This window comes from Balaenoptera acutorostrata, chromosome 5, assembly GCF_949987535.1.
Source record: "Balaenoptera acutorostrata chromosome 5, mBalAcu1.1, whole genome shotgun sequence".
NCBI classification, from domain to species: domain Eukaryota; kingdom Metazoa; phylum Chordata; class Mammalia; order Artiodactyla; family Balaenopteridae; genus Balaenoptera; species Balaenoptera acutorostrata.
In genome coordinates, this window is record NC_080068.1 from 40,982,739 (window position 1) to 41,009,375 (window position 26,637).

At 33.8% G+C, this 26,637-nt stretch overlaps 1 protein-coding gene across 1 annotated transcript in view; it reads left to right on the forward strand.

The window, feature by feature from the left end:
* Nucleotides 1-26,637, forward strand: part of MAPK10 (mitogen-activated protein kinase 10) — a 289,939-nt gene that overhangs the window by 219,673 nt on the left and 43,629 nt on the right. The window contains exons 5-7 of the mRNA XM_057546301.1: nucleotides 4,174-4,322; nucleotides 4,800-4,871; nucleotides 22,919-23,101. Of these exons, the coding sequence (XP_057402284.1) occupies nucleotides 4,174-4,322; nucleotides 4,800-4,871; nucleotides 22,919-23,101 (404 nt within the window). The remainder of the gene's footprint in view (nucleotides 1-4,173; nucleotides 4,323-4,799; nucleotides 4,872-22,918; nucleotides 23,102-26,637) is intronic.

A 26,637-nucleotide genomic window follows, 5' to 3' on the forward strand; every position in this document is an offset into this window, starting at 1 on the left:
ATGATATCATTTGATATATATAAAACATTAGATGTTTACAAACACACACATACCTGTAAATACCTTTAAAAGATAAGGAACTTCAGTTTTTATGGTATGAAGTTAGTTTGGGGGCACTCCGGCCCAAATAACCTTCAAATTGAATTAGATAAACTATAAAAAATAGAAATAACCAAAAGACCACCTAGAATAAAAAAATTTCTCAAGTGATGAGAAACCAAAATTAGCTGTGAATTAGACAGTAAAAGGAAAGAAAATGAATAGTTTGTCACTTACTAAAGCACTTCTTCAAGTTGATGTGCAGAATGAAGTGAGGATAATTACCCGAATCTTCAGGGAGCTTGTAATTAATTTGGTGATAATGTGAGACATTCAGAGCCAGCATTCACTATTTGTTCATCAGAACATGAAAAGTTTAAAGAAAAAAAAAATTTTTTTCAACATCAGGATTTCTTTAAATTCCTTATTTGTGTACACTGCAGAATTACACAATTTTAAAGATGACAATTTAATATTTTGTTGCAGTAAATAATTGTTTGTCTTTTTATAAAAGAATATTTTAAAAATTCATTAGTCTACAGTTTTATTTATAATTTAACATAAAGCTAAAGATTTTCTCCTCTGTTGTAAGTTTAAATGGATTTTCTTCTGTTGTGTTAAAAAAGCAAATCAATGATATGACATTTATAAAATAAAGGTTAGTCATTAATACGATGCCATAGAAGTCATAAAGAAGGAGAAGCAAGTTAAACAGGTAGTCTCAAGGAGAAAATCTTCCTCTGTTTCCTGGAATTAGAATATTTAGCATTGTGTTCTGTGAATGTTTTTTTTTATTTTTTTACTGAGATTCACAAGTGCAAAGTAGGTACATTCACAGTTTATTTATGCGTATCAGTAGCCTTCTATAATTCCATCTTTGTGCTGAAGTTTAAAACAATGTGCTTTTGTAAAATATCTAATTAAATTTTAACTTTTAAAACAAACTTTTCAAAGAAATGATGTTCAGATTTTAGAAAACCATATTAAATCTTCTTCCTATTGTACTTTGAAGTATTCGTTGAAAGAAAATTTATCAAAGTCCATTGTCTGAATCCTATACTAAATAAAGATATAATTAGGTTAAGGAGAAAAGCAGTGTAGTTTCACAATTGCGTTGCCAGAGCCACATAATCTCCTGGATAGGAAACATTTGCCAGGTTGCTGGTTAGAAGCTCACATAGTCCAAAATATATTTCATCATAGATCACAATCCAAGCCACTGGGGTGTGGAAGTAGCAGTAAAGTGCTTTCTTTATTTAGATTTAAACTGCCACGACCTATATTATATCATTTCTATCACTTGGATAAAGTAGAAAAAAGATAATTTAGTATAATCTAATGCCTGACAAATAATACACTTGAGATTTTCTCACCTAGAAAACTTATAACCATATTTTAGTAACACCAAAACTTACTTAACATTCCTTCTAAGGAAAGTGACTCAGTTTCTGCCTGTCACAGTTGCAAATGAATCTGCTCTCTGCCTCTGGGAATACTGATGATGAGAGGGGAAATGTAATGAATCAGAACCATAAAAGCAACCAGAATTCTACCTCGGCAGCATTAGTATACAAAACTCTTATGGAGACCCAAATACCGTATCAGACTGTCTCAGAAAGCATCAAAATCCAGCTTCCAACTGTGATTGAATTTGCCAATTTCTTCTAAGGTCTATTCACAGTCAGTATTCATTGGAATATCTTGAAATTTTCATAGAATAATCCAGTTTCACCCTGATAAGCAGATATGCATATTAGATGAGGGAAGGCTTACTACTACCCCTGGTCCCAACAAGATTTAGTATCAAATTCTTTTATTGCTTATTTCCTGTTTTAGTTGTGATGACTAATTAATAAAATTTGATGCAATGGCTTTCTCTTGAGAAATCATCCTGTCTTGAGTAATACAAATCTATATAAATTCATGTGCATATACTCTACTTTTATAATTTATAATAATAGGGCTTATCATTTCCAGGCACAAGGCTTAGCATTTCCGTGGCATAAGCATGGATAGTCTGTAGGAATAGTGAATCGTGAGGGAACTTAAATGGAATTTGGAAATTGAAGAGATTTCCAGGGAATTATTACTCAGAAAAGATACATTAAATAAAGAAAATGGAATTCAGTATATTCATCAGTAGTTCAGATCTTGAGTTTATATATCTCTGCATTATTTTTATGTGAAAGCTTTGAGATCTATTGTCTATTTTAGCTTCTGACATGAAGATAAGTTTCCAAAACTGTTCTCTTTTTACTTTGAAATATCTGTATCCAGCAGAGCCACACAAATGAGAATGGGGAGATATAGCAGTTATTAAACCAACAACAGTCTAGAACCAACTGAGATTGAAGCAATACCAGGACTAAGATTCCATGTAGGTCATCTGTTGTTATTGTTGTTGCTGTTGTTTAAAGGCATAGGTGAGGGAGAGTGAAAATCAAGGGATTTTAGTCTGAAAGATGAAAATTTTCCAGTTTTAGAAGAGTGGCTGGAGATCATAGATTATATTCACATATTTTAAGATTATTATTTGGATTAGGGAACAGGGTAATTCCTGTTTAGATAATGGAGAGAAGTTCCATAGAGTCAGCTGTGATGTGGAATGCCTTTCTAAGTGGTTTCAGCAGTGAAAAGGATTGCCCAGTGAGTAAGCTTTCCTCATTGGAAAAATTTCTTAATTATATATATAAATACAAGATACAGTATAATATTATATAAATATAAAATAAATGAGCCTTGCCTATATATATTTAATTCCAATATATAAGTTATATATGCATATATGTATATAATTTATATATGTATATATTTATACACATACTTATATATGTATATGAATATAATTTATATATATATATAAAATACATGATGATACATAACTAACATTTATTGAGAACATACTATGTACCAGGCAGTGTGGAAGGCTCTTTACCAGGCATAATCCTTTTACATCTTAAAAAAAATTTACATGATAAATACTGTCTATCATCCTCATTTTAGAGGATGAAAAGAGAGATGAAGTAACTTGGCCAGGGTTATACAATTAGAAAGCAATGGAGTTGGTTCTGCAGCAGAAAAAAATGAGTTTCTGCCAGAGATAACATAGAAGAGATATTTTTTGCATTAAATAAAAAATAGAAATAGAAGTTTTCTAACTAGCAGATAGGTTTGTGGCAGAAATAGCCTTTTCCAAATGTTTGGATGCAGGCAAGAGAAAACTTGCTTACTGAGTTTATAGCTGTATATTTTTTTACCTATCTCTCCCACAATATCTATAAAAAATAGATACATGGTAAATAACAACTTAGACTGGTCACTTTGGACAGTATGATAAGAATATTTGCAATTCAAAAGCAAATACTGTTTCAGAGATTTTTTTTCCCCTTTAATCAAGTTACTCACAATACCAACCTCTTGTGAGACAGATATTATCTGGAATTACAAATGCATTAATAGTAAAGGGATGCACAACTGTTTGCTCTATCTTTCCCTGATATTTTTGCATGTCACTTGCTTTCCTAAAATGGAAGCAAAACTAATTTGCTTCTCTGGGTATGCTTATCACCTTCAAAGCTGTAACCATTTCTTTGCAGTGATCATTCTGTTTAGATGTTAAGTCAAACTTTGGAAACTTCGAGTTTAACCTGACTGAGATTTTCACACTGGAAAGAATCTTATGAGGAATTCTGTAAGGTTACTGCCAAATTACAAGATGTAATTTGAAGAGTAACTGGTGCAAAATTATAGTGTGCTGCTGCTATCCTAATGCCTTTCCCTATTTGTTCCCCCTCAACTTCCCTTATTCTTCTAGGTTATTTTCCCCCATAAGAATGACCTACCATTCTTTCTGAGTTTTAATAGGAACACGTGAGTAACCGAGTATAGTTAAAGAGAGATTTCACTTTCTTGCTTCCCCATTTTGCCCCTCCCTGAGTATCCTCTGCCCTGCTTCCTGGTTTTAAGTTCTGGACGATAACTGGCAATAGCAGAGAGACCACTGTAATTTCACCTTGAATTCCAGGTTTCTTTTGATTCACAGTCTCAGAAGAAGGGTCACCTCTTTAAGTCATGTTGTTCATTTCATGTCAAACCACCTTGTTTTGAAAGCCAACATTTCTTACCATTATAAAGCAACTGTGCTTATGAGGATAAGACGAGGCTTCCAGTTGAGAAGCATGCTCCTTTGATGGGAGTCAATGAAACTGAACCAGCATATTCCAAACACTCATTCTTGGACTGGCATTTCACTTCTGGAAATTTATTCATATTTATAAATAAGAGTAAGTGTGTTTTATAAAAGAAACCCTTTCTTCTGAGGTTGCTGGCAGCTCAGATTTTCTTTTTTTTTCTCCAAGTATAGTATACAAAAGAATGAAAGAAAAACCAATCTGCATGTTTCCCATATTAACACAATCTAAAATAATTTACAATACAAATCAGTAGGATTCTAGCAGATGAATGCAAATGAGACCTTTTAAATCAGAAACTAAATTAATCATTGAATTATAATTGCAAAATAATATTATCATACATTAGGTGGCATTGAGTGGCATTGTTAGTTCAGTTACATAGCAGAAAGGGTCCTGACATTCTTGTGTTCTTCCCATCCACTGTTTTAAAGCACTGTAAGACTGGCCTCTTATCCAGTCAGCAAAAGGTCAGACTGTTGCTCCATGGCATGGGTAGGCAAGTGTTTTCGTTTATTTGCTGTTCTATTCCTGTCTTCTTGTTTATCTTCATTTCATTTTTGTTTTCAGTTGACATGTGGTCAGTAGGGTGCATCATGGGAGAAATGATAAAAGGTGCAGTGCTGTTTCCTGGCACTGATCGTATCCTTCTTAGCAGCCAGTGGTCTCTATGGGTATCATTCTCAATCAATTCCTTTTGGTGTCCGGTACAATACTGCTGATGGTATATTCTCACTGCCCTTAGAGGGGTTCTGGAGACTCCAACGTCAAATGTTTACCAGCTGGCATTATGGTAGGCTAACCTTGTCTCCTAGCAAGATCTTATGTGGATAATACAGTATCAAATGTGGAACATTCAACATGCTATCCAAAGGTCTGCCTTAATTCAGTCCTATGAAATTAATGACAGTGATATACTCTTTACTGTTTTTTGTTGTAGATGTTTTAAAATTAAGTTATATTCATAGCTAGATAATAAATGACAAAATCTTTTAGTTTAAGATTAAATATTTATGCTTTTATATCATAAGAATATTCACTTGGCATGGAAATCTTTTATCAGTTAGATTTATGTGTACTCACAAATGTAATAGGTTTATCATTAACACATAATCACAGAGCATTCATATGAATTTCATTTTAAAATTGACCTTCTAAAATTATTTTTCTCATTTGCTTAATTTCTAGGAATAATAGCTCCATTCCTGCTCTTATTTTCTCCACATTATTAACAAGTACAATAATTAAAACCTCATTAATAGTAATGATTATATGAAATATCTGAAGAGACCAAATTTACATCACTTGAATAAGTAAAAGTGATCCTCTCTTAAGCAGCTAATAATTAGCAATTAAAGATTCTAGAGGCTCTGCAGTATTAAAAAGATATGGATAATGTGATTTAGTATACGGGTTTATAATAACTTATTTTCTTTAGTTAGTTAAATATCCTCCTACATGCAGTCACCTATGAAAATATTATATCCTCACCATACTAAAGATAAAATGATCATTACTTAAATGATAATTCAAAACCAAAATCAAGCCTATAATAATGGTGTTTTAAAGTATAATTAAAGTAAATCTAATTACTAATATTATAGCCTAATCATATTATAATTAGCCATTTGCTCTGAGGATTAATATATCACATATATATAGTTGCATACATATATTCTCTGTATGTATTAAAGGACCAGTTCACAAAATGACCGAGTTAGGCACTCAGTTTTTGTAGAATAAAAAACTTAACCTGAAATGTTTTGTTTAGTTAAAAATAAAGCTGCACTACTTTTAATTCTATTCTTACTGAAAACTTTTTTCTAGTTTTATATATGACACACATTTATTTCTAAAAAATTTATGTCTATATTGCAGTATTGCCTCCTACATACGCATTTTACTAAGTAGCATCTATAAATTTGCCACATTCATGTTTATGTTAATACTCTTTAAAAGTATGTTGGTGTAACAAAAACTAAATTCCTTCAGATTTTAAACAAACAGGATTTCTTTGATTCCCAATGAATTATAAACTTGAGTTTGGCCTTTGAACATGAACATGAAACAGTTCTTAAGTTTTGGCTAATTTTAGACATTTGATAAAAATAGACTCAGTCTGTTAACTCTATACTCTGATTTTTCAGAAGTTCATTGTGCTTGAATAATTGATGACTGAAATGAATTATTTGCCACCTGTAAATTAAAATGATTGATTTTCATTACTTTTCCTACATTTTCTATTAAAGAAAATCAAATCAGATTTCCACAACTGAGTTATTAAGTATGGATTAACATTTCTTAGAATCCATTTTTTGGAAGAAGTTGCTTGGTTATCATTTCTCAACTTGGGTGTCAAAATCCCTTATAAGTAAGCCTTTGGATTGCTGCTAATGTTAAAAAGTCTCATATTAGATGCCTTTTCAATACTTGAGCTTGATATTTTTATATCGGGTCATTTCTGGAGCGTTTGTGTAAGGATACATTTGTAAATATTTTGAAGGGCTAATGGGAATTATTTTCTAAAGCGTCTTCTCTCATTGTAAGATGTGGTCTTTTCACGATTTCAAACATGTAGGTAAGTTTAAACCAGTACTTTTCAAGCAAACAAATTATGAACACTGAGTATCATAACATTAAGCTCTTAAAATGCAAGACAGATTACTTATTTGTAAAAAATTCCCTATTATTAAATATGACTTTTCTGAAAGTGACAATAAAATCATATCTAAATCTATTAGATATATAATATGTATAGTATACATCTATACAATATATCATAGGGAGTCATATTATTTTTAATCAACATATACTTATTTATATGAAGACATTCTCAAAATAAATGATTGATAAAAGTCCTTGCAATATGAGCTATGCATATCTTCTTAATATATAAAATAACTCAACAGCAAAATTTAAAATATTAATAAGGTCTTATACCCTTTATCTTTTATGCCTAAACAAATTCAACACAGTATTTTTAGCATTGAGAAATTGATACCCCAAAACAGTTCATTTATATGCTATTTTATTAATAGATGTATTTTAAGATACATACTAATTGAATTTCATTCAAATTAAATGTGTTTAACTTTCTGCAGAAGAGTCAGAATTCAACTATTGAGATACTTTTCTATTGGGATATCTCCTAATGAATTTCACCCTGGCAGACAATTTTACTTTAAAAATTACAAAATATTTTATATTACACAAGTGAATTAATATTAAATTCATAGCTTTTGAAGAAGATCAATAAAATGAATGAACATATACCACCACTCAGGTTAAAAAGTAGAACATTACCAATACCTTTGAATTTTTTTGTGTGCTCCTCCTCAATTATATCCTTTCTCTTCCTCAGAGGACACCACAGTCCTAAAGACACGTTTTTACAAACTCCTTGACTTTCCTTACATTTTTACCACATGCATACTTAACCCTAAGCAACATATTATTTAGTTTTATCTGTTTTACATACTGTACTATCATTATTTTGTGACTTGCTTTTTTTTAAGTTAATATTATATTTTTAAGATTTATCCATGTTGATGCATCAGAAATAGTTCATTCAATTTCATTACTGTATAGTATTCCAGTCTATCAATATTCTACAATAAATCCATTCTCCTATAAATAAACTTTGGAATACATTGAGTTTTTGGTTTTGCTTTCATAAACAATGAATATATGTCTCCTGGAGCACATGGACAATTTTCTTTATGATAAATGCATGGCCTCATATGTGTACACATATTAAACTTGACTATGTAACATCAGATTGATTTCCAGAGTAAAAGTATATAAATGTAACTGTCCACTCAACATCCTCACCAACTATTGATATTGTCAGATTTGTTTTAAAATTTGTTAGCAATCTCTTGGATATAAAATCCTATTTCACTGGATCTTTTATTTACATTTTCTTTACAAGCATCTTTTCCTGTTTATTGGCCATTAGTATTTCCCCCTTGGTAATACGTTAAAAAATTTTTTTAAAACAATTTTTTTCTATTGTATTTTAAAAGACAGATTAGTAGGAGTTCTGTATTTATTCCAGTAACTAATCTTTGTCCATTTTATGTGTTGCAAATAGCTTCTCCCTATATTTAGATTATTTTCCCATTTTATTGTGTAGTGATTTTGAAATTTGGCAATCTGTTTTTATTTTATTTTTTTATAGTTCATGTATTTTTATGTCTTGTTTAAGAATCCTTTGATGCCTTTATATTCTCTTGTAATTTTGCTGTTAATGTTTTAAAGTTTAATCTCTTATATTTAAGCCTTTAGTTCACTTGGAAATGATTTTTGTGTATGATGTGAAAGAGGGATTTCAGTTCCATTTACTGACTAGCTTATTCTTTCTTCATTGACCTATAAGTTTTCACATTTAGGGGGAAGGGGTATTAGATTCTGGACTCTATATTCTGTTCCACTGGCTTGTTTGTCTATCTCTATACCACTACTACCCTTTCTTTCTTTTTTTTTTTTTAACATCTTTATTGGAGTATAATTGCTTTACAATGGTGTGTTAGTTTCTGCTTTATAACAAAGTGAATCAGTTACACATATACATCTGTCTCTATATCTCTTCCCTCTTGTGTCTCCATCCTTCCCACCATCCCTATCCCACCCCTCTAGGGGGTCACAAAGCACTGAGCTGATCTCCCTTGCTATGCGGTTACTTCTCACTAGCTATCTATTTTACATTTGGTAGTGTATATATGTCCATGCCACTCTCTCACTTTGTCCCAGCTTAACCTTCCCCCTACGCGTATCCTCAAGTCCATTCTCTAGTAGGTCTGTGTCTTTATTCCCATCTTGCCCCTAGGTTCTTCATGACCATTTTTTTTAGATTTCATATATGTGTGTTAGCATATAGTATTTATTTTTCTTTCTGACTTACTTCACTCTGTATGACAGTCTCTAGGTCCATCCACCTCACTACAAATAACTCAATTTCTTTTCTTATTATGGTTGAGTAATATTCCATTGTATATATGGGCCACATCTTCCTTATCCATTCATCTATTGATGGACACTTAGGTTGCTTCCATGTCCTGGCTATTGTAAATAGAGCTGCAATGAACATTGTGATACATGACTCTTTTTGAATTATGGTTTTCTCAGGGTATATACCCAGTAGTGGGATTGCTGGGTCGTATGGTAGTTCTATTTTTAGTTTTTTAAGGAACCTCCATACTGTTCTGCATAGCGGCTGTACCAGTTTACATTCCCACCAACAGTACAATAGGGTTCCCTTTTCTCCACACCCTCTCCAGCATTTATTGTTTGTGGATTTTTTGATGATGGCCATTCTGACTGGTGTGAGATGATATCTCATTGTAGTTTTGATTTGCATTTCTCTAATGATTAATGATGTTGAGCATTCGTTCATGTGTTTGTTGGCAATCTGTATATCTTCTTTGGAGAAATGTCTATTTAGGTCTTCTGCCCATTTTTGGATTGGGTTGTTTGTTTTTTTAATATTGAGCTGCATGAGCTGCTTGTAAATTTTGGAGATTAATCCTTTGTCAGTTGCTACATTTGCAAATATTTTCTCCCATTCTGAGGGTTGTCTTTTGGTCTTGTTTATGGTTTCCTTTGCTGTGCAAAAGCTTTTAAGTTTCATTAGGTCCCATTTGTTTATTTGTGTTTTTATTTCCATTTCTCTAGGAGGTGGGTCAAAAACGATCTTGCTGTGATTTATGTCATAGAGTGTTCTGCCTATGTTTTCCTCTAAGAGTTTGATACTGTCTGGCATTATATTTAGGTCTTTAATCCATTTTGAGTTTATTTTTGTCTATGGAGTTAGGGAGTGTTCTAATTTCATTCTTTTACATGTAGCTGTCCAGTTTTTCCAGCACCATTTATTGAAGACACTATCTTTTCTCCACTGTATATTCTTGCCTCTTTTATCAAAGATAAGGTGACCATATGTGCATGGGTTTATCTCTGGGCTTTCTATCCTGTTCCATTGATCTATATTTCTGCTTTTTGCCAGTACCATACTGTCTTGATTACTGTAGCTTTGTAGTATAGTCTGAACTCAGGGAGACTGATTCCTCCAGCTCCATTTTTCTTTCTCAAGATTGCTTTGGCTATTCGGGGTCTTTTGTGTTTCCATACAAATTGTGAAATTTTTTGTTCTAGTTCTGTGAAAACTGACAGTGGTAGTTTCATACGGATTGCATTGAACCTGTAGATTGCTTTGGGTAGTATAGTCATTTTCACAATGTTTATTCTTCCAATCCAAGAATATGGTATATCTCTCCATCTATTTGTATCATCTTTTATTTCTTTCATCAGTGTCATAATTTTCTGCATACAGGTCTTTTGTCTCCTTAGGTAGGTTTATTCCTAGATATTTTATTCTTTTTGTTGCAATGGTAAATGGGAGTGTTTTCTTAAATCTCACTTTCAGATTTTTCATCATTAGTGTATAGGAATGCAAGAGATTTCTGTGCATTAATTTTCTATCCTGCTACTTTACCGAATTCATTGATTAGCTCTGGTAGTTTTCTGGTAGCATCTTTAGGATTCTCTATGTATAGTATCATGTCATCTGCAAAGAGTGACAGCTTTACTTCTTCTTTTCCAAATTGGATTCCTTTTATTTCTTTTTCTTCTCTGATTGCTGGGGCTAAAACTTCCAAAACTATGTTGAATAATAGTGGTGAGAATGGGCAACCTTGTCTTTTCCTGATCTTCATGGAAATGGTTTCAGTTTTTCACCACTGAGGACAATGTTAGCTGTGAGTTTGTCATATGTGGCCTTTATTATGTTGAGGAAAGTTCCCTCTATGCCTACTTTCTACAGGGCTTTTATCATAAATGGGTGTTGAATTTTGTCAAAAGCTTTCTCTGCATCTATTGAGATGTTCATATGGTTTTTCTCCTTCAATTTGTTAATATGGTGTATCACATTGACTGATTTGCATATATTGAAGAATCTTTGCATTCCTGGGGTAAACCTCACTTGATCATGGTGTATGATCCCTTTAATGTGCTGTTGGATTCTGTTTGCTAGTATTTTGTTGAGGATTTTTGCATCTATGTTCATCAGTGATATTGGCCTGTAGTTTTCTTTCTTTGTGACATCTTTGTCTGGTTTTGGTATCAGGGTGATGGTGGCCTCGTAGAATGAATTTGGGAGTGTTCCTCCCTCTGCTATATTTTGGAAGTGTTTGAGAAGGATAGGTGTTAGCTCTTCTCTAAATGTTTGATAGAATTCACCTGTGAAGCCATCTGGTCTTGGGCTTTTGTTTGTTGGAAGATTTTTAATCACAGTTTCAATTTCAGTGCTTGTGATTGGTCTGTTCATATTTTCTATTTCTTCCTGGTTCAGTCTCAGAAGGTTGTACTTTTCTAAGAATTTGTCCATTTCTTCCAGGTTGTCCATTTTATAGGCATATAGTTGTTTGTAGTAATTTCTCATGATCCTTTGTATTTCTGCAGTGTCAGTTGTTACTTCTCCTTTTTCATTTCTATTTCTATTGATTTGAGTCTTCTCCCTTTTCTTCTTGATGAGTCTGGCTAATGGTTTATCAATTTTGTTTATTTTCTCAAAGAACCAGCTTTTAGTTTTATTGATCTTTGCTATCATTTACTCCATTTCCTTTTCATTTATTTCTGATCTGATCTTTATGATTTCTTTCCTTCTGCTAACTTTGGGTTTTTTTTGTTCTTCTTTCTCTATTTGCTTTAGGTGTAAGGTTAGGTTGTTTATTTGAGATGTTTCTTGTTTCTTAAGGTAGGATTGTATTGCTCTAAACTTCCCTCTTAGAACTGCTTTTGCTGCATCCCACAGGTTTTGGGTCATCGTGTTTTCATTGTCCTTTGCTTCTAGGTATTTTTGGAGTTCCTCTTTGATTTCTTCACTGATCTCTTGGTTATTAAGTAGTGTATTGTTTAGCCTCTATGTGTTTGTATTTTTTTACAGATTTTTTCCTGTAATTGATATCTAGTCTCATAGCGCTGTGGATGGAAAAATACTTGATACGATTTCAATTTTCTTAAATCTACCAAGGCTTGATTTGTGACCCAAGAAAAGATCTATCCTGGATAATATTCCATGAGCATTTGAAAAGAATGTGTATTCTGTTGTTTTTGGTTAAAATGTCCTAAATATCAATTAACTCCTTCTTGTTTAATGTATCATTTAAAGCTTGTGTTTCCTTATTTATTTTCATTTTGGATGATCTGTCCTTTGGTGAAAGTGGGGTGTTAAAGTCCCCTACTATGATTGTGTTACTGTCGATTTCCCTTTTTATGGCTGTTAGTATTTGCCTTATGTATTGAGGTGATCCTATGCTGGGTGCATAAATATTTACAATTGTTATATCTTCTTCTGAGATTGATGCCTTGATCATTATGTAGTGTCCTTCTTTGTCTCTTGTAATAGTCTTTGTGTTAAAGTCTATTTTGTCTGATATGAGAATTGCTACTCCAGCTTTCTTTTGATTTCCATTTGCATGGAATATCTTTTTCCATCCCCTCACTTTCAGTCTGTATGTGTCCCTAGGTCTGAAGTGGGTCTCTTGTAGACAGCATATATTCGGGTCTTGTGTTTGTATCCATTCAGCCAGTCTATGTCTTTTGGTTCGAGCATTTAATCCATTTACATTTAAGGTAATTATCGATATGTATGTTCCTATTCCCATTTTCTTAATTGTTTTGGGTTTGTTATTGTAGGTGTTTTCCTTCTCTTGTGTTTCTTGCCTAGAGAAGTTCCTTTAGCATTTGTTGTAAAGCTGGTTTGGTGGTGCTGAATTCTCTTAGCTTTTGCTTGTCTGTAAAGGTTTCAATTTCTCCATCAAATCTGAATGAGATCCTTGCTGGGTAGGGTGATCTTGGTTGTAGGTTTTTCTCCTTCATCACTTTAAATATGTCCTGCCACTCCCTTCTGGCTTGCAGAGTTTCTGCTGAAAGATCAGCTGTTAACCTTATGGGAATTCCCTTGTGTGTTATTTGTTGTTTTTCCCTTGCTGCTTTTAATATTTTTTCTTTGTATTTAATTTTTGATAGTTTGATTAATATGTGTCTTGGCGTGTTTCTCCTTGATTTATCCTGTATGGGACCCTCTGTGCTTCCTGGACTTGATTAACTATTTCCTTTCCCATATTAGGGAAGTTTTCAACTATAATCTCTTCAAATATTTTCTCAGTCCCTTTCTTTTTCTCTTCTTCTGGGACCCCTATAATTCGAATGTTGGTGCGTTTAATGTTGTCCCAGAGGTCTCTGAGGCTGTCCTCAGTTCTTCTCATTCTTTTTTCTTCATTCTGCTCTGCAGTAGTTATTTCCACTATTTTATCTTCCAGGTCACTTATCCGTTCTTCTTCTATTGATCCCTTCTAGAGAATTTTTAATGTCATTTATTGTGTTGTTCATCACTGCTTGTTTGCTCTTTAGTTCCTCTAGGTCCTTGTTAAACGTTTCTTGTATTTTCTCCATTCTATTTCCAGGATTTTGGATCATCTTTACTATCATTATTTTGAATTCTTTTTCAGGTAGACTGCCTATTTCCTCTTCATTTGTTAGGTCTGGTGGGTTTTTGCCTTGTTTCTTCATCTGTTGTGTGTTTTTCCATCTTCTCATTTTGCTTAACTTACTGTGTTTGGGGTCTCCTTTTCTCAGGCTGCAGGTTCGTAGTTCCCGTGGTTTTTGGTGTCTGTCCCCAGTGGCTAAGGTTGGTTCTGTGGGTTGTGTAGGCTTCCTGGTGGAGGGGACTAGTGCCTGTTTTCTGGTGGATGAGGCTGGATCTTGTCTCTCTGGTGGGCATGTTCACCTTTGATGGTGTGTTTTGGGGTGTCTTTGGCCTTATTATGATTTTAGGACACCTCTCTGCTAATGGATGGGTTTGTGTTCCTGTCTTGCTAGTTGTTTGGCATAGGGTGTCCAGCACTGTAGCTTGCTGGTCGTTGAGTGGAGCTTGGTGTTGGTGTTGAGATGGAGATCTCTGGGAGATTTTCGCCATTTGATATTACGTGGAGCTTGGGTGTCTCTTGTGGACCAGTGTCCTGAAGTTGTCTCTCCCACCTCAGACGCACAGCCCTGATGCCTGGCTGGAGCACCAAGAGCCTGTCATCCACACGGCTCAGAATAAAAGGGAGAAATAAAAGAAAGAAGAAGATAAAATAAGTTATTAAAATAATTATTAAAAAAAAATTTTTAAGTAATTAAAAAGAGAGAAAGAAAGAAAGAAGAGCACAACCAAACCAAAAAACAAATCCACCAATGATAATAAGTTCTAAAAATTATACTAAAAACAAAAAACAAACAAACAAAATAACTGACAGACAGAACCCTAGGACAAATGGTAAAAGCAAAGCTATGCAGACAAAATCACACACAGAAGCTTACACATACACACTCACAAAAAGAGAAAAAGGGAAATATATATATATATCATTGCTCCCAAAGTCCATCTCCTCAATTTGGAATGATTCGCTGTCTATTCACGTATTCCACAGATGCAGGGTACATCAAGTTGATTGTGGAGTTTTAATCCACTGCTCCTGAGGCTACTGGGAGAAATTTCCCTTTCTCTTCTTTGTTCACACAGCTCCTGGCGTTCAGCTTTGGATTTGGACCCGCCTCTGCGTGTAGGTCGCCTGAGGGCGTCTGTTCTTCGCTCACAGAGGACAGGGTTAAAGGAGCAGCTGTTTCGGGGGCTCTGGCTCACTCAGGCCGGGGGAGAGGGAGGGGTATGGATGCGGGGCGAGCCTGCGGCGGCAGAGGCCGTCGTGTGACATTACACCAGCCTGAGGGGCTCTGTGTGTTCTCCCAGGGATGTTGTCCCTGGATCTCGGGACCCTGGCAGTGGCGGGCTGCACAGGCTCCCGGGAGGGGAGGTGTGGATAGTGACCTGTGCTTGCACACAGGCTTCTTGGTGGTGCAGCAGCAGCCTTAGCGTCTCATGCCCATCTCTGCGACCGGGCTGATAGCCGCGGCTCGCGCCCGTCTCTGGAGCTCCTTTAATTGACGCTCTTAATCCTCTCTCCTCATGCACCAGGAAACAAAGAGGCAAGAAAAAGTCTCTTGCCTCTTCCACAGCTCCAGACCTTTTCCTGGACTCCTCCCGGCTAGCTGTGGTGCACTAACCCCTTCAGGCTGTGTTCACGCCGCCAACCCCAGTCCTCTCCCTGTGATCCGACCTCTGAAGCCCGAGCCTCAGCTCCCAGCCCCCGCCTGCCCCGGCGTGTGGACAGGTAAGCCTCTCGGGCTGGTGAGTGCTGGTCGGCACCGATCCTCTGTGCGGGAGTCTCTCTGCTTTGCCCTCCGCACCCTTGTGGGTGCGCTCTCCTCCATGGCTCTGAAGCTTCCCCCCTCCGCCACCCGCTGTCTCCGCCCACGAAGGGGCTTCCTAGTGTGTGGAAACATTTCCTCCTTCACAGCGCCCTCCCACTGGTGCAGGTCCCGTCCCTATTCTTTTGTCTCTGTTATTTCTTTTTTCTTTTGCCCTACCCAGGTACGTGGGGAGTTTCTTGCCTTTTGGGAGGTCTGAGGTCTTTTGCCAGTGTTCAGTAGGTGTTCTGTAGGAGTTGTTCCACATATAGATGTATTTCTGATGTATTTGTGGGGAGGAAGGTGATCTCCACGTCTGACTCTTCTGCCATCTTGAAGCTCCTCCTACCCTTTCTTAATGAATACAGATGTACACTATACACATATCAGGTAGGGTAAATATCCGACTTCTTTGGCATCTTCAGAAGTAGCTTAGCAATTAATGAACTGTTACCCTTCCTCAAATATTTTAGATTGGCTTGCTAACTTCTGTAAAATGATCCCTATTGGTATTTATATTGGAATTGTATTGAATCTGTTCTTCAATTTGTGGAGAATTGCTGTTTTAATTCAGACAATTTTTATCCTTCTCCTGAATGCACAAGGATCTTAGCACGTGTTCATAATTTAGATCATTACTATACCAATTTACATATGCTATCTGTGCCCAGTATTTTAATTCTCTTCTTTTAGCCTCATAAATTGACGATATTATCATTGGATTGCATACAGGTAGAGTTTGTTTAGATTCATCCTTCTGATTATCATTGTCTTGGTTTATCACTATTTCTTGCAATTTGGCCCTTTACTTTGAGATTATTTTCTTTCCTTCTGAAGTACATCCTTTAATGGGAGTCTTTGACAATAAAACTTTTTTTTTTGATTGGTGTTCCCTTCCTTGAAAGAGAGCTTTGTTGGATATAGAATTTTAGATTGACAGCTATTTCTTCCAGCATTTTAGAAGTGTTATTCCCCTGGCTTTTTGTTTTCAATATTACTGGTGAATAATTAGCTGTCAGTGTGATAGTCATCTTTGGGCATAGTTTGTCCTTTTTCTTGGTCTTTGGTTATCTACTGTTTCTCTCCTATGTGACTAGGTTTGGATTTCTTTTTATTTATCTCTTGGGATTCACTGTGTTGCCTGAATTCCAACCTATCTCCAATTCCTGGAATTTCTCAGCTTTTGTTTCTTTGAATACCTTCTCTCCACTATTCTTCACATTATCTCCATGAAAAAACTGTAATTGGACATAAAGTAGACATTCAATTATTCAGCAAATATTTTTGAGCACTTACTATGTGCTTATATCTACAGATATGTAAGTAAACAAACTGATGAAAATCCTTGTCATCATGAAATTTAAAATAGAAGGCACAATATATTAGAAGGTGATAACAGCTAAAGGATAAGAGGGATCAAAGTGCTAGGATGGGGGGGTTGGGGTTGTCTCCTTCCTTTTTGAGTGGAAACATAAAAAGTTTTATAAAGTATGCCTCATATAGCATTTTCTTTTTACCTCATATAAACTTCATTGTTCCTTCTTAACCTTTTCCTTATATAGTGTTATACCCAGAAATGAATGTAATCTTTCAGGGAGGGTCTCACAGAGCAGAGTACAGAGTCACCAAAACTCCTGTTAAATAGCATTCTGTATTTCTTTTAGTGTTTGGAGCTGTTTGTATGAGCTCCTTTGTTTAAAGTCATTTTACTTACCAATTATAAAAGACCTTGACATTTTTCAGCTACAAAATACAGAGGTCAATTTAAATGATCTCCAAGACCTCTTCCAGTTTCAAAATACAGGTAGAGTCAGATCTAGCTTTTGTGAGGCCAGAATATCATGCAGTTGGAGACAGGTGTTATGTAAAAAAAAAATTAATATTACAAATACAAAACTAGGCACAGAGTTTTGCAAGGGACCTGTACAAATGAGTGACCCCCAAAGGTTAATCTTCAATAGCTTAATGAAAATTCTATATTGTGACACATATTAATGTATATTAGATTTGCTTATATGTAAAATATCTCTCCATTTTTTGCTTTTAAGTAAATATAGATTACAATAATAAATAGATTTATAAGATGAAATAGGTTATATTGAGATGCATATGCATCATGCTTCAAATATCAGCGTTTGGATATTTCATGTCCCACAGTACTCCATGAGCAATCTGCTGCCAGCGAACAAATAGCCTTTAACTCAAATTGTCAGCTTTGAGTTTTTCAATGTGTTTTGGCTTGTAATATTTCCTCTTCCTGTGCTCACTTATAATGAAAACAGATGTTAGTTACAATTGTGCATTAAGTCACTTATTCATATTTCATATTATTAGAATTTGAGGGGGACTTTTGAGAGGAAAATAACATTTTCAAATGAAAAAAGAGTAAAAATATTTTTAAAGTAACAAAACAACTCAAGACATAACCATGAAAATCTGATTCCAGACCTATGTCTTATGAATATATATATATTTCTATCCTGATTTTTACAATGTCCTCGGAATTGAGAGTTCTTTTGAGAACAAAGTTTATCATAGAGCAATATGGAGTAATTACTGGAAAATAAATTGGCAAATATTTTGAACTTTATATTGAATAGCTTTTATACTTCACATGAGTAGCACCCCATATAATATGATATTATATCACCCCATATATATCTATGATAGCAACATATAATTTCAATCTTTCCCTAGATGTTGATGGGTAGAACCCCTCTTTCTCTGCATGGAGCCTACTTGTCATAATTTCCCATGGTCTTTTCAGGAAAGTGACATGGGGAAAAGGAACATATATTAGGATTTTTCTTTCCCTGAAATATTTCCAAGTTGACAACCCCTAAGTTTTCCATAGCAAACAGGTATGGAATAATCGTTTGGTGAAATTGACCCTATTCTAATTTGTGTCATAAAACTGAAACAGGTTAATACTTTATTCTTAAATCTGGACTTAGTAATTCACAAGAGATTGTTAGTATTCCTCAAATAGAGTCCAGGGGCCATCTGGATCGCAATTACTATTGGTGTTTCTTAATGATATCATCTCAGGCATATGCACTCAGAATCTTGTAGATCAGTAGGTAGAGGGGAGTGATCTGTATTTTTATAAGTTCCCTATGTTATGAATATTCAGTTTGGGAACCACAGTTTTATATCATGATGCCTAACACATGACATGCATACCTCCACTTCCTTATTGCACATTCATTGCCGACATGAATACAGGGCTAACATAAACCCACACAATAATACACAATGCAGTGCCAACCAGGCAGCAAGTTGACTTGCAAGATTAAGTAGCCTCTCCTGGAACTTTTCTATACAGACAGTGCTCTTAAACAATATTATCTTTAAAAACATAGTTAAGAATTTGGGGACAAACACTGATATTCTTTAAGTTGCAAATAGATGTCAGAAAATTTTTGCATAGAATATTGAATATAAGGCTTAGGGCAGAGTAGAAAGCAAGTCTGAATTCATGATGGTGTCAACTCTGGAAACCATATTCATCATAACAAAGAGTAATCAATGAAGAAAAAAACATGAAAAGAAGATACAGTAATTCAAAGGGCATAGTAGAATGAGGTCATTAAATAACGCTTTATGACTCCACTTAGTAGCTTCTGAAAGCTTAAATGTGCATAGTGTAAATTATGACCCCAAATACTCAGAAAATAATAAGAAAATAATGTATGAGTAATTTCATACATTAGGTTCAAGGCAGTTTGTTACATATTTTAGAAAGTTCCTCAACCAAGGAAGTTAACGTAAAAGGAGGGCATTAAATGTAAATTCTTGGCTAACTGACAAGAATTAGCTGGAATAATTTTTATTAAATTTTATTTACTTTTTAATTTATTTTATTTTTGGCTGCATTGGGTCTTCGTTGCTGTGCATGGGCCCTTCTCTGGCTGCGGTGAGCAGGGCCCACTCCCCACTGCAGTGCGTGGGCCTCCACTGAAGTGGTCTCTCCCATTGCGGAGCACGGGCCCCAGTAGTTGTGACACACAGGCTCAGCAGCTGTGGCACACGGGCCTAGTTTCTCCGTGGCATGTGGGATCTTCCCGAACCAGGGCTCAAACCCATGTCCCTTGCACTGGCAGGCAGACTCCCAACCACTGCACCACCAGGGAAGCCCTGGAATAATTTTTAATCTTAAGATTTCAGATCATCATTTTTACAATCCATACTTATTTTGTTTCATTCTTTTATTACAATACTATTTATTGAAGACGTTAGTAATAGTCAATATTTGCACATTATCTTATCATTATACTCTATAAAATCAAACTTTTTGTAATATGGCTATTTTTTATGTAGTGAATTTAGAACTAGAGGAAATTGTCAAATGATTCCTATTAAATGACATTTTCCAATTTTTATTAAATACCTTTGATAATTAAGTTGTATGATAATTTCTGAAATAGTAGATCAAAATATTTTAAAATATATTAAAGTATATTAAAATATATATATTTATTGCTTTTTTGATAACTGCACAGGCTGGAATCTGTAAGGAATCACATCCTTACTCATATAATAGAAAAATGATGACTTATTAGTGTTCTAAAACAAAGAAATCCTTTTGCAAAAATAATTTTGGCCATTATTTTTAAAAAAATTTACTATGCTAACAACACATAATCATAAAAATCTAGTTAATATTTTATGTATTTTTAAAAATAAAATCATTGTGGAAATCTGATGATTAAAAATTTTCTTTTAAAAATGCATCACCTTATTTTCTATTTAAATATTAATAAAATTAATTGTTTTATGTGTATATGTTGACCTTATAGACTAGGTAAGCAGTTTCAGAGCCATTCTTTAAGAGGAATTCCTTGTGACAAACATACCATCAATTTTATGGCCAAATTAAAGCAATTTTAACACGTCAGTTCCAAACTTGCTCTTTTTCTTACTGGAATCCTTGGAACAAGCACTGGATTTGGAGCCAGGAGACATTACTTCCAGTCATGGCTTATATTTGGTTAATTATGATTATAAAGAAAAATCATGTGGTTAACTAAGGATAGTGGACGAAGTTGTTTGCAATCCTGTGAACATCTGGAAAACAAATACTTACTACTTAAATATACTAGTCATGTTTGTGGGAAGACCTGAAATGGATTGGTTAAAATAGAGGCACACAATTTTAAAGATGACTATACCACATATTTGCAGTTAGAACATTCAATTATTTCATTGTCAGTAATAAAGATTCTCGCCTCCCTTCTTTTTGTAAACCATTACATCAAGGACCACAATAGTGTTTCATCTAAAAAGCAATTTAAGGTAGGAAGATGTGCTGAGTGCTTCTATAGACTTTAATCATAACTTGTAATAAGAAACATTTTAATAGTTCTTGTTTAATTAATTCCAGAATATTTGAGTCTCCTTAAACTTTACTATAAAAATAACATGAATTGTTTTAGGAATGTTACTTTAAAAGCAATCACTTTTTAACTAAATAACTATATACTGCTAGTTAAATGTCACTATAGTAGTGTGTTGGGAGTATTTTGCCACCTTTGTTAAAAGACTCCTTTACAGAAAATCTGACAGCTTCTTTGCCCTTATTTTTAGTTTGACATCAAATCTTCAGAATCCTAAAGAAGTTTGACCGATGATTAAATGATGGCTTGTTAGGACATGATAACTTAACTGTATTAAAGAGTAGATCTCTTTTCATAATTTACAATGTAAGCACTGAGATTTATTTAACTGTATTACTGTTTTCTATTTAAATATATCTAAGTCATTCTAGCTTACCTATATCCATAGTACTACCATAAGTTTCTGTCTAAGAGTAACTTTTAACTCTAATCTTTTGTAATTTTTTAAGTTTATTTCTAATGATTTTCACTTACTACTATATTCTCAGGCAAATGGTAATTTAGATTAATTTTTATTGAAATATGTTCTTGTTTAATTATTCCTATCATTTTGTAAAGGAATATTCTTCAGTTTTCCCCACTTTTACTTCATTTCTTGATATTACACAATCATGTATTATTTTTCATCCCCATACTTGAGAGGCTATGTAATAATTTAAATTTTATTCAGCTAGATTATAAGGGAAATAGAAGAGAATTTGCAAATTAGCTTGACTTTATCTTTGTTCAATCACCTATCTACATTGTTTGCATTATATATTTATTTTGGCTGAATATAGTTAATTTTGTCTTCTGTTAGGACTGCCCATCTTTTTTAGTCCAACCCTATGGAATAGCTGGAGTAAAGATTTTATGAATCTCAATTAAGTAATATTATGGTAAAGTTACCTGAACTGTCACAAACTACATTAGCAGAAATGAATTAATTAACTTTACACTAAAGATAGAGTAGTAGAATAAACAACATAGGAGAGTACACTGCCTGTGGTATTGGATTTAAGAATTTTTAAGGCCTCCATCATTCATTGACACATGGCAAGGAAATCTGTTTGAAATCAACTTCTTCCAGTTGGCTCTTCAGAGTTTTCATAGGTGGTATTTATCATTCTCAAGGCTCTGACATATCAAATATCAATGATAGATGAAAAAGAAAATCTCAATCAGTGGGTATGTCTGTGAAAGACCCCCCAGTTTTGTAAAGTATTAACTTTCATAGAAAGGTAATATTTTTCTTGTAGAATTCCCTATGCTTAACATACTTTTGAAACACATGCAGTTGGTTGAAATCTGTTTTAAATTGAACATCCTATGTTTACCCTCATATGCCCAATATTCAGGGATACAGGGCACTATTATCAGAAGTAAGAAAATAGGTATGAAACTGCGACTACTTTTATAAAGAGAATTTTTTTAAAGTCTTTGGTGAAGAATTAGTGAGTTACTATCAAAAATTAGATTGATCCTATTTGTAATGCATATGAGTGGAAAACATTAACAGATAATGAAATTTCCCATTTGATAGAGAACAGAAGAAAAAACCTTAAAAAGAAGTTAAGAAAAATATAAACAAATCTTATAAAATATTTGGGCATTTGTCATTTTTAGAAAATAAATGATTGAAGTAATTTCATGATAATATTATTATATGTCTTTATATTTTTTTCTTTTCCAAATCACATGGTTATACAGAAGTTTAGCTCAAGAGGAGAAATTCTTCTTGTGTTATTTAAATACCTTTTCATCTTTACAACCCAAAGACTATTTCATGATATCCTATTTTAAGTAATGCTAATTCCCTAAAAGTGTATATGTTCCAAAAGTGAATTTAAAATTCCGAGAGGATTCACTGCCTGACAATCTGATTTTATACTTCTGTCCTTTGTTGTTTATTAAAATTCCATTTGTGTTGATGACTGCTCAGGATTCTGAGAAGCAGTTAGTCTCCCAACTAGTGAAAGGCAAGCGCTAGTGGCCTACACTTGTTTTTGCCCTTAACTATTCAATTCTCAGATATTGACCAGTGGAACAAGGTAATTGAGCAACTAGGAACACCATGTCCAGAATTCATGAAGAAATTGCAACCCACAGTAAGAAACTATGTGGAGAATCGGCCCAAGTATGCAGGACTCACCTTCCCCAAGCTCTTTCCAGATTCCCTCTTCCCAGCGGACTCCGAGCACAATAAACTCAAAGGTAAGCCCTTCAGGGACAAATTCAGAACCACTATGTGGGTGATGGGCAAGCTATAGAGACATCTTTCTTTAACTTGAAATGCCTCAATTTAAAGAGAGGTATTTTTAAAAGATCTTCTTTACAAAGGGGGAGAAGCCAAGGATTTTAAAATTGCCTGGATATTCAGAGAGAAGGTTAGTAATAAAGTGTGTAACAGTGGTGCGGGTTAAACTATTTCATGGGGCTTATTTAGAATCTTAAAATTATTTTGCAGTGCTAACTCTAAAAGACCAATGTAACATACATTGAAATCATTGTTTCAGTTCTTTTTATTACCTGGAAAATATTTTTAACACAAGTTTTTAGTTGTCTTAGAGCTAATCTTTAGTTGTTTTAGAGCTAATCTTAGAGCTATAGATGTTTGAGTTTTATTTGCATTTTATGGAATGCTTAACCACCATTTTTTCATTTTAGAGTGACAAATGAGATTTTTTACTTACACATTTTGTATTCAATGTAAACACTTTCATTAATAAGTAATTTTTCTATTACTATGTCTGCAGTTATGAACTTTAGTAACAAATCTTAATTTCTTCACCAACAAAACTGGGATCATAATGCTTGGTATAGGACTGAATAAACTTGGTAATGTATAAAGTGTAATATAAATAATATTCTAATTCTTATTTTAACTTAGGACATTTTAGAGAATGTGATTTTGAAGCAAATTTGATTTTTTCCCCTGCCGGAGCTCAAATCCTATCCCTTGAAATCTGTGTGAACTTAGGCCAGTTATCTCATCTTTCTGTACCTCCTTTAACAAATGAAAGTAGAAAGTGTCTACTTTATAGGGTCATTGGGAAGATTAGGTGACTAATTTGTCAAGCACTTAGAACAGTGCCTGGCTCACAGTAAGTGCTCAGTAACTATTAGATATAAAAATACTAATAAATATTTATTAATAATAAAATAATTAGTATTTTAGATGGATCTATACATTATCCCAGAAAAGGACACATACTTGTGAAATTTTACCCCAAATGTTCAGTGGACAATTAATTACCTACAGATTTAACTTTCAGACTTAATTTATAGCTAATATAGACATAAATGAGATGGAGAAGCTGAAATGTGGTGCTACGACTTCTCAGGGTCTTATTATTTCCTCCAAACTTTTATCTGATGGGTTTTAAATGCACAGCATTGTTTCTGTGTTTGCGACACTTTTGTTGCACAGTTGGGTTTCTTCTTTTAACTACCTCTACCAGCTCTCTGAGTGACAACAGACTAAATTATTACTAAATCTACTGCTTTTAAGAGCAACGTCAACTATATGCAGAATGAAGAAGTGCTAATACCCCAGGTAGAGATTTTGAAGAATGTATGTCTTTATGATGGTAATTGCCATGTCAGACAAAAGTAACCGCTTCCTATTAAGTCACTTATAGTGTAACAATATAGAGGCCACAAAGCCTTGATTAAATTATTTGAGATAATGCAAACACTTGTAGAGAAATTATTCAGTAAAATGCCATGCTTCATGATATAATTCCAACCTTCTTGAGTTTATTTTTTGGCTTTTTAATTCAGTTTGAAACTCTACAATTATATTACTTTTGCAAATAATAAACTAGAAGATGTGATATATATATATACACACACACACACATATACACACAATGGACTACTACTCAGCCATAAAAAAGAATGAAATTTTGCCATTTGCAGCAACATGGATGGACTTGGAGAACATTACGCTAAGTGAAATAAGTCAGACAGAGAAAGGCAAATATTGTATGATATCACTTAAAAGTGGAATCTAAAAAATACAACAAACTAGTGAATATAACAAAAAAAGAAGCAGACTTACAGCTATAGAGAACAAACTAGTGGTTACCAGTGGCGGGGGGGGTGGAAATATAGGGGAAGGAAGTGGGAGGTACAAACTATTGGGTGTAAGATAGGCTCAAGGATGTACTGTACAACACAGGGAATATAGCCAATATTTTGTAATAACTATAAATGGAAAGTAACCTTTAAAAATTGTAAAAAAAATTAAAAATTAAAAAAAAACTAGTTTACATATTTACAATTATTAAATTATAATTGTAATATAAAATCAGCAAATTATAAAGAATTATACAAAGAATCAAAGGGATGAATTTATTCTACTGTTATTAAAGAGTGTAAAACATTTACTTGCAAATGAAAGAATGAAAGATGAAGAATTGAAACATTTTCTTCTTCCTCATTTTGTTCCCTACAAGCAGTATTGATCATTGTTTCTTAGTAAGATGATTTGGTATTACTGTCGTTCATGTCCCTATTGATGAGGAGACCACCCCAACCTCCCTGACCCTTTCTAAGAGCAGAAACATAGGTGGGTTTGATGGGAGAACACGTGGGACTGTGTGAGTCTGGGTATAAAATCAGTTACAAATCAAAGAGATCTTTGAACAAATGACATAAACAAATACAGCCCCGTTAGATCATGACAGGGTTATTAACAATGAGAAAGATTAATTATTGAAAATTAATGTATATTTCTGTACTTTTGTTACTCTTGTGAACTTCACAGTATCAGTTTGGAATTAGCAGACATTAAATTTCTAGAATTGAGATCCCCAGAAAAATGACTAATTGAAATTAAAAAAATCTTCCAGTCTAATTTAACTAGCAATTTTTATAAATATATAATTAGTATAAATAAATATATTAAAAGTATTTTATTAAAATGTAACAACACCAGAGATACTAATGTCATAGATTGCTACATTTTAACTGTAGTACAATCAAAATTATGAAAAAACACATAAAACTAGAAGAGAATACATTAATAATGAGAGTGATTGCCTGTGGGGAAGGTGGGTTTTTCTGGACTTTATGTTTTACGTGATTTCCAAATTTTTTATAATTAACCCATATTTCTTTAGTAATCAGAAAAAAAATAATTAAAAGTTGATACATATTCATGGATTCAAACACATTGCCTTTTTCCTAATTTAGCAAACCAATTTAGATTTGCTTTCTTTAATTTGAAGTTTTACCATCTGTTTGGAATAAACTGAATATTTTCACCATAAAAACTTCTAAACCAGTTTGGATCTGTATTTTCTTGAAAATTTTATGTATTTTCAGAGATTTTTAGAGTGTCCTTTAGCAATGTTATTAAATAAATACACTTAATGATTATCACTGTGTCATTTTTTTATATCCCTAGCATCTCACACTGTACCTGGCACACAGTAGACAATATGTATTTTATCAACTGAACATCTCCCACACCAATTTGGTTACTAAGTCTTGTGGATTCTTTCTCTCAAATCTGTCCCCTCCTCTCAATTCTTGAAGCTTCTGCTCCCGTTAAAGTCCTCATCATCTCTCCCATCTTCAAAAAGTCACCCCTGACCTCCTTGCCACCCTCTAGACACTGCTTTATCCTTTTTCACAGCTCAGAAAAGTTTTAAAATGAGCAGTGTACACTCACTTTGTTTCCCTTTTTAAAACTTCATTCTTTTAAATTTATTTTTAATTATGCAAGCAATACATGTACATAT